Source organism: Elephantulus edwardii, unplaced genomic scaffold, assembly GCF_000299155.1.
Source record: "Elephantulus edwardii isolate Elephantulus edwardi_28Jun2011 unplaced genomic scaffold, EleEdw1.0 scaffold00022, whole genome shotgun sequence".
NCBI lineage: Eukaryota > Metazoa > Chordata > Mammalia > Macroscelidea > Macroscelididae > Elephantulus > Elephantulus edwardii.
This window is the reverse complement of record NW_006399772.1, coordinates 15,730,591-15,740,524: the sequence shown is the minus strand read 5'-3', so window position 1 is coordinate 15,740,524 and position 9,934 is coordinate 15,730,591. Positions and strand designations below refer to the sequence as shown.

The following is a 9,934-nucleotide window of genomic DNA, read 5'->3' as shown; positions in this document are numbered from 1 at the left end:
GCCTGATACAGTCCATGGTCTTTGCAGTTACTTGCTATACATCAGAGAGCTGGACAATGGCTAGAGATGATAGAAGGAGAGTTGATGCCTTTGATCTATGGTGCTGGAGAAGAGTATAACATGGACTGCTAGGAGAACAAACAAGTTAGTCCTTGGAGGCAAGATTTCTGAAGCTCTGTCTGACATATTTTGGACATGTTGCAAGGTGGGAATTAGTCTTTGGAGAGGGACATCATGCTTGGGAGGGTGGAGGGACAGTGCAAGAGAGGAAGACTCTCAATGAGATGGATTGATTCAGTCACTGGGGTAATGGGCATAGGTGTGTCAAAGACAATAAGATTGACAAGGGATTGAGCAGGGTTTAGGACTGCTGTACATAGGGTTGCTATGAGTCTCAGACGACTCACCGGCACTTAACAACAACATCATATTTCTACAATACTTCTGGAGAAACTCAAGGTAATAAAAAGGAAAAGACAATATAATGTTAAATGCTTTTTAATGGCCTTGCATTTCTTAGGTCAATTGTTAAAGCATATCATGATCTAATTCTATTCCTTAATTTAGTACAGTCATGAATTTTTGTAGTAAAGTTTTGAATTAATATTTATAATTAGAGTCATTTTTTGTTGGCTAATTAATCTACCCACATATAATTATAAGTTAATTATGTGTGAACAACATTATTATGTTTTACAAATTGATCACTGATGTTGGAAAGCAGTAAGGGTTTAAGATATTTTAAATGCATCATAGTTTTCTTATCCAGTCATCTCTTGATGGGCACTTGAATTGCTTCCATCTCTTTACTATTGTGAATAATGCAGCAATAAACTTGCATCTGATTGAGTCACAGCTCTGGTTTCTTTAGGGTATATTCCTAGTAGTAGAACTGCTAGGTCAAATGGTGTTGCTGTTTCCAACTTTTTGAGAAAGTGCTAGGCTGTCTTCCATAGTGGTTGTACCATTTTACATTCCACTTGCATTGAATAAGAGTTTCAATCTCTCAACAACCTCAGCATCATCTGTTGTTTGCTGCCCTGTTGAACTTGGCTATTGTTGCTGAGGTGAGATGATATCTTGTTAGTTTTATCTATCTGATAGCAAGGGATTCTAAAGATTTCTTCATGCTTTTGTTTGCCATTTGAATGTCTTCTTTGGTGAAGTATATATTCATATTCTGTGCCTATTTTGCGATTGGTTTGTTTACCTTTTTCTTGTTGAGGTGCTGGAGTATTGTATAAATTTTAGATATGAGTGAAATATCTCAGTCACAAAAGGACAAATATTGTATAACACTGCAGCTATAAAATAAGACAGACATGGGGGCAGGGGGAGTTTGGAGAGGGAATGGGGAAGTGGATAAATAATGAACACTGCATTAGAATGTATGAGGGGAAGAACTGTCCAAAAGGAATATATGATTATGCATTGTATAATCAGATTGTATGAGAACAATCTGGAACAAGGGGTGCATTGCAGGGTAGGCTGGGGGAGTAGGGAGAAAAAAGTGTTCAATAATGAATAAAAAAAGGAAAAGTTTAAAAAATAAAAAAGGCTTTAAAGTGAGTCAACTTTCTGAAACATGAGCTGTTGGAATCTCTCCACTACAAACATATAAAAGATAGTGGGAAATTATTTGGGCAAACAAGGACATGGCGCGAATTAAAGGACTAAGACTCAAAGAAAGAAAAATCTGTTGCCAAAAATGAAAAAGCCAAACCCAAATCTATGAATTGGTTCTGACTTTTATCAGTAAAATCAGTTGGATTTTGCTTCATTTAATTTTAATACTTTGCTTTGGCATCTTGAGCTGCTCTTTGAAATCTTCTGCTCAATTCTTATTTTGGCATTTCTTTCTTAGTTTTGCCTTCTCAGTGCTCCAATACAATGTTCAGAGTCTCTTCTGACATCAGTGTTAAACTTGTCCTTCTCCCTATCTTTGTAATAATTTTTTGTTTTTATTGTGGGTGATATCTTTGATATTAATTTGTAATACATCTAGTCGTCACCATTAGAGTTCAGTGCCTCAAACCAGTACTTAAGATTTTTTTAAAATTTTTAAATTCAGGTGTTAGAGATTCTAGGTTATATTTTGGTTCTTGTGGCCTTTTTTAAGCAGTTTGAACTTCCACATGAGCAGTTGATGGTCTGTTCCACAGTCAGCACGGGGCCTGGCTTTACCTGCTGATACTGAGCTTCTTCATTGGTTCTTTCTGCAGATGTGGTCAATCTGATTCCTGTGTAGTCTACGAGGTGAAGTTTAAGTAGATAGTCGTTGTTTGTGTTATTTATTAAAGGGATTTGCAATGAAGATATCATTGTGCAAATTTTAATCATGCAGTCTCCAGCCTCAGTTCTGTCCCCAAGGCCATCTTTTCCAACTACCAGTTTTTCCTTGCTGCTAACTTTTACAGTCAAGTAACTGATTATTATTAATAAATCTTGATTGCATTGGTTTGATCAATTTCAGGCTGCAAAAGGCACAGAATATAACAGGATCTGTTGTTCAGAGGGTTGCTATGATTCATCCTTAACTTGATGGTACCTCACAACAACAACAACATCATAAATTTATAACTACTGCTATTTGGCTCATTGGTGACAAGATGGCTGAGTTAATTGAAAATGAAATTTGGCTTCTACTTATAAATGATCCTATACTTGCCATTTCTACTTCTTTAAAAATGTAGAATTTTATGAAGGTAAGTGGAAATAGGTCATGGTGTTTGCAATCACTTGTTATGCATCAGAGAGCTGAACAGTGACTAGAGATGATAGAAGGAGAGCTGATGCCTTTGAGTTGTGGTAGTGGAGAAGAGTATTGAATATACCATGGACTGCTAAGAGAACAAACAGGTTCATCCTAGAGAGGGTGAAACCAGGCTGCTCCTTGGAGGCAAGGATTCTGAAGCTTCATCTGACATACTTTGGACATGTCCCAAGGAGGGACCAGTTCTTGGAGAGGGACATCCATGCTTGGAGAGTGGAGGGACAGCACAGGAGAGGAAGACCCTCAATGAGATGGATTGATTCAGTGACTGGGGTAATGGGAGTAGGTGTGTCGGAGACAGTGAGATTAGCAGAAGATAGAGCAGGGTTTAGGGCCGTTGTGCATAGGGTCACAATGAGTTGCAGGCAACTCGACGGCACATAACAATAACAACAGCAACACATGGAACTATGTTGTTGATTGAGTTCACTTAAATACCCATAGAATTTGAGCTACCAAATGTTTATCCTCATTTGATTAAACCAGGCTTCTTTTCCTTATGTTATAGCTCCTTAAGCTAAGCTCAGCCATGAAAAATAGGTTGATTTGTGACAGAGATTGTTTAATGACTTTTCCTTTGTTTAAAATGTTATGACAATTCAGTATAACTAGAGTTTGCACATCCCGAATTTTTGGTTTGGATTGTATCTCAATGTAAAGAAAACAAAGATTCTTATCATTGAACCAATAGGAAGTATCATGATGGATGGAAATTGAAACTGTCAACAGCTTCATCTTGCTTGGATCCACAATCAACACCCGTGGTACTAGCAGTCAGGAAATAAGGAGATGCATTGCACTGGGAAAATCTGCAGTTAGGCACCTCTCCAAATTATTGAGGAGTAATGATGTCAGTTTGACAACTAAGGAGTTTCTCATTCAGGCCATGGCCTTTCCCATTACTTACTGTGCATCTGAAAGCTGTGCAGTGAATAAGGATGACAGGAAAAGAATTGACATCTTTGGGCTGTGGTATTGGAGAAGAGCACTGACTATCCCATAGAGAGCCAAGAGAACAAAAAGATATGCCTTGGAGACGGTGCAGCCAGAGTGCTCTTTGGAGGCAAGAATGATGAGGCTTTGCCTGACATACCTCAGGCATGTTGCTTGGAGGGGCTATTCCTTGGAGAAGGACATGATGTTCGGAAGGGTGGTGGAGGGTTGGCGAAGGATAGGAAGACCCACAACTAGGTGGATCGACATGGTGACTGCTGCAATGTGCTCTTGTGTGTCAGGAAGTGTGAGGATAGAGCAGGGTTTAGATCTTCTGTTCATAGAATCATTGTGAGTTTTACTCAACTTGATGACACCTAACAGCAACATCAAGGACTTGATTAAACTTCATCTTAATGGCTGTCTTTTTTTTTCCTAATAAAAGAAATATTTCTTTATCTGCTTCACTTTTTTCTCCCCATTCATTCATTGTTGTACTTTTCTCCCTGCTCACCCCTCCCCCCATCTGCTTCACTTTTGTCATAGCTTATTAAGGGATAGAAAAAATAAAAATGTTTAAAATATTGCTCCTACAGTTTGGGAGTTAAATATTTACCTTATTTCTTCAGTTTATTGGTTGTCATAAGTAGTTTTGTAAACAGCTGTTCCCTGAACTTTTAATTTCCCCTCATCAGTAATGAATTTCCCTTATTTTAATGGGAATAACTCTCCTTAATGGAAATTCCTCAACTTACATTAGTAGAAATTTCCTTAACTAATTTTACTTTATATTTTATTGCATAGATATATTTTGCTCTTATCATTTTATTTTTTATGTCTTAGAAGCATGAATCTTACTGTACTCAATCTGTACCTGCCTCTCTCCAAGCCGTGAATTAAACACCTTGGCCATGGAAGGTAGTTTGAATTGTAGGAGAAATAATATAAAGCATGCACTTAAAATTTTAGAAGTAACCCTAACCTAGAAGCAGGTAATGTCTGAACACGGAAGTAGTCTCACCAGGAAAAACAAAGGAAGAAAAATCCTGCTCTTTGAGCATACCCTGGTGACATGAACCACTAATGCAGAAAGGGTGGAGCTAAAGGGAAGAGGCAGTTAATCTTCAGTTAATTGAATTGTGTAAATATTTGTTCGATCTTTCTTTTGTAGTCATGAGTAGTTTCTCAATCTTAATACATCACTTCTTATTTTTCTGATGACTAAAGTATTCAACCTCTTTATTGTGGTCATTATAATTAAAGACAAAAATATTTTTTTTAAAAAAAAAAGAAGAATCAGGAGTTTCCCTGACTAAAAATAAATCATATTGTAATGTCTCTTTGTGGATTGGTCCTGGTGAACTCACGCCATGCTGTATGTTTCCCCCCTTGTTTCTCTTACTAAAATCAAGTTCATTCTTTGATGTGGGGAGCATCAAGTCCACTGTGGTCAAGCTCTCTATTCAGTTGACCTTTTCAGTCCTTTGTCCTAGAGAAAGAGTTCCCTCAAAATTATATTTCTCTCTAATTTTAACACTTGACTAAACTGATAAAATGATTACTTGTAGAGCGTATAACTATCTTTTTAAACCTTCAGGCTAATAACATCGTGTTTAACAACATTTTTTAAGATGCACTCAAGTCTTAAATGCCTAGTTTTCCTTTTCTCCCTCTTTCTTGTTTGTTTTCCTCCCTTAGTTCCTAATTCCTTCCCCATTTCCCCCCTTATCCACCTGGTAGCCTCTCTCTGCTTTTCTAAATGGATCCTCTCAACCCTTTCATTCCCACCTCTGTGACTCTTGCTGTGTAAAGAGCACTGATGTATTTTTCTTTTATTCTCATTTGCCTCCTACATCTTTCACTAAACATTTGAGGGGATTTCCCCCACCCCCTGTCTTTTTAGTATTCTGCAGGATTTACCTTGTTCTAATGCTTTTCTCCTCTTCCTGTTCAATTCCCTGTAAAATGTTTGGTTTACATAAAATCCTTTACTGTTGGTTAAATGTATTTTGCAGGAGAAAGATGCACAGCCTCCTCTCGTGTCATTTACTGCCTCTGAGAACCCGCTGGTGGGTCAGCTGGGGGTCAGATCTGACTCAACAGTACACAACAACAACAACAAATGTATTTTAGCCCCTGTGTTATAGCTGACCCTACACTGGGTTTTCAGAGACAATAAATTGCATGGCAAGAGATTGCCCATCTTTTTCTCCACAGAGCAGCCAGTGGATTTGAACAACATGCCTTTGGGTTGGCAATGCAACTCCTTACCCTTAAGACATCAGAACTCCCTATAAAAAAACAACAACAAAGCACCAGAATCGTAGTAAGGTTTTCTTCATACACATCTTCCTTCATTAGCATATTTTCTTTTCTTTTTTTTTTTTACTTTTGACTGTTGTTGTAGTGGTTGTTAGGTGTTGTCAAGTATGACTTATAGTGAGCCTGTGAACCACAGATGTGAACCCTATCCTATTTTACTGCTTGTCACTTCTTTTGTTCCTGTTAAAATGCTACATAGTAACGGTAGTGTTTCTAATCAGTTCTTTCAATGAGATTTCAATGAAATTATCACAGGCCTTCAAGTATTTTGTTGGACTCATCTAATTCTGTACCTGTAAGCCTGACTTGAAAAACGTTCACCTCAGTGAGAGGGACTGTTTTTAACTACTGTGTCGGGCACACACTGGATTTTACAAATATTGACTCCTGCTGATGCTAATGGTAATGCTGGCAGCCTGGATGAATATTTGGAAGGCAAAAAAGAACAGCAGTGGGAAGAGAACAGGGAATCCAGTTGTGATGGGAAGGTAGGGGAAGAGTGTGAACTGGAGGAGATGAGTGACTGTGGAGACAGCTGGATTCTTATTTTACCTTGGCTTCATTCTGCTGCCTCTACGTTTCAAAACCAACCAGCGTCGGGTGGTGCTCCCAAGTATGTTTTGAGTTGTCTACCAAAGGACAAAATACTGTCTGCCTTGTGCTTACCTCAAACCTGTCTTTGAGCCTGTTGTTGTGTTGGTCCTTCTTGCTCAGAGTCTTCCTCTTTTTTGCTGACCTTCTTCAACGCCATGTCTTCTGGATAATCATCATGTCCAGAATGATGGTTCTGGATAAGCTTGATGCCCTTCTCCAGAGACAGAGAGTATCCTCTCCTCATGCCTAAAGTATGTGAGACCAAGTCTGGCCATCTTCATTTTCAAGAAACAGTCTGACTAGACTCTTCAAGACAAATTTGTGTGTTCTTTTGGCAGTCCATATATTCCGTACTGAGCTCTGGAGGTTATGTGGAAAGGAATCGCACTGCCACACACAGTTCGAATCCATCAGATGAGAGAAAGATGAGATGTCTCTCATGCAATTTTACTGCCTCTGAAAACCTGCTAGAGAGTCAGCCATGGGTCTGTGGGTCTGTTCCAGTTTGATGGTACACAGCACCAGTGACAAGTATATTTCATATTCCTCATCAGCTACACTCTTCAGAGATACCAATAAAGTAATCAGTCCTATCGCATAACATTTCCCAAAGGAGCACTAGTCATTATGTCCATCAGACTACCTAGAAGGCTTATTCCCCCACTACTTAATTATTTGAAGCTAAAGGAGGACCAGTGCTCCCTATCCTGTTGTCTTCTATTACTCAGCTCAAAGTGAATGGGGAGCAGGAACCTAGTCAAGTTTGTTGATTGCCCTGCAGTTCTTTCTAACTCATTGTTCTTTTATGTCTTTCAAAGTAGAAGCGTATTCCATAGGATTTTCAATGACTATAAGGGTTAGCTAGGAACTTTGGTAATACAGTGCTCAAGTGCATATCTACTAACTGGAAAACTGGTTGTTTGAACACTTTAGCAGCTCCCCAGAAGAGACTTAGCAGTCTTCTCCTGTAAAGATCACAGCCTTGGAAACCCCCTGAGTCAGTACTGCTTTGCATCTAGGGTTGACACAGTGTTTACACACAATGCTTGGCTTTAGCACAGAAGAGATTGCCAAGATGGTACAGAATCAGGCCATGGTTTCAGCCTGTTGTGCTCAGTGTTGCTATGAGTTGGAGATGACTCTATGGCATCTAAAAACCACAATGACCAGGACGCCAAACAACAACAAAGGTTAGCAAGGCTAAAACTGGATACAGATTTAACTAAAAGCTCTTGAATGCCACAGAATTAATTCCATTCTCAGAATGACTCCCAAACATTTGATCAGATCCTTATGCTACAAAATGTGTTTGCAGTCTTTCTATTCTTAATTCACTGCCTCTGAGAGCAGACTTGAATTCAGTCTCTCTCTGAATCTAAATGCTCCTCTTTTAACCACTGTTTTCAAAAGGAAGTAAGCAAACCAACAAAGTACAGCTCTCATTGGTGGTTTGTATAGTTTCAAGTATTGAAGGAGAATGAAAGGAAGATTATGATCTAGATGTGAGGCAAATAAGGTTTGCTTATCTTTTCTACTCCAGTGTGACTGTTGTCATTCCTGTGGTCTCTGTTTTTAGATATAAAGTAGTTCTGAAATATTCTCCATTATTAGTAGGGAATATCTCACATTTTATTGAGTACAAGGGGATAATAGCTAATGATGTGGATGAAAAAAAATCATTGACCTACACGTTTCTCTACTTGACTCTACCATCTACATTTATTTTTAAGTTGAGTTCAGGTCAATGATAAATGAAGGTTTTAAAGAAATTGTCACCTTTGACTAGTGTCATTTTCTATCACTAATATAGAAGAAAAACTTCTTGTTTTAAAATAATAAAGGAGGAAAAGGAAGAAATATGCCACTAATGTGTGCAGAAAAAATATTACATTTCTTTTACTTATTTTAATTCTTTCCTGGGAGTTTTAGAAATAAGGACTTTTATAAATATCATTTAGTTGATATGTGTCATTAGAATTGGGAATGCTTATATAGGTGAATTTTCTATTATTATTATTTTACTACCTTAGTAGATTGAGTTGTTGTCACAGTGGCCCAATCATGCTAAATTTAATCCCATTAGAAAATAACACCATTACAGTTTCTACTGTACGTGATATTCAGATGAATCTTGGTTTCATTATAATCAACTTTGTTGTAATCACTCTTGTTTCATGAAAACCTCTGTGAATATCTTTTCAATCCTTGAATTATTATTATGTATCTTTAGATTTCTGGACACTATTCTCTTTTAAAGAATTTTCTAAAGGAGATCAGACTGGCAATGGCAACTCGAAAGGTTAGATGGGAAGCATAGGAGCAATGAGTTCAAGACAATGGTGGTAGAATGATGTGGAAACAGAAAGTGAGCATGGTAGCACAACTTGAAGGATCTCATTGTACATGTAGAAATTTTCAAATAGTATACTTATGGCTATGTATACTTTCACCAGCATAATTTTAAAAACAAAACAAATCCCTTCCATTTTGATAGGAATATCTTTAATATCCACTGGTGTTTGAATGTTTATTAGTTCAGGAATTTACTCCCATTTGGCTGGCGGTTGATAATAGGGATTTGAGGCTAGTGCTGTTTGTGTTGTGCTGATATGTCTTCATTTACTATTAACAACCTCCTTTTAAACTCATTTTGAAGTTGCTGAAGTTCGAAAAATATTATCTAGATTTTATTCCTGCAGAGTCTGTTGAATTTATGACAATTAATCCTAAACTTTAAATGATGATGCCATAAATTTGATCTTGATTAAATACTTGTTTTCCTTCTTACTGTTTCTGATCCTCAGTTATTCACTCTACTAAACTCTCATTTTGTTCTAGGTTTAGCAGTTTCTCTACAACTGTTACATGGAGACATTGAACAAATCAGAAGAGAATATTCATCGGTATTTTCTCATGGAGTTTCAATAACAAGGAAGTTGGGATTTTCTAACATTATTATGCCAGGTAGGTAACTACTAGGAGCTCTGGTCTCTTATTGCATTACCTGTCAGGGTGCTAACCATGAAGTCAGCAGTTCAAATCCAGCAGGTGTTCCTTGGGAGAAAGATGGACAACCTTAACGTATAAAGAGTTAACAGCCTCCCAAACCCAATAGAGGATCACTGTGAGTGGGACTCGAGTTTGCGTTAACTAAAGGAATTAATTCAAATTATTTGCAGTCTACTGCTATCTCAAAGGTTGATATTTGAACCTATCCAGTGACTCAACAGAAGAAAGGCCTGAAGAATTGCTCCAAGATTATAGCCAAGAAATTCCTGGAATATGTTCTACTCTGTAGCATATATAGTCACT

General features: G+C 37.7%; 1 protein-coding gene across 1 annotated transcript in view; it reads left to right on the top strand.

The window, feature by feature from the left end:
• Positions 1–9,934, top strand: part of DOCK4 (dedicator of cytokinesis 4) — a 312,634-nt gene that overhangs the window by 105,258 nt on the left and 197,442 nt on the right. The window contains exon 12 of the mRNA XM_006882693.1: positions 9,461–9,586. Within this exon, the coding sequence (XP_006882755.1) occupies positions 9,461–9,586 (126 nt within the window). The remainder of the gene's footprint in view (positions 1–9,460; positions 9,587–9,934) is intronic.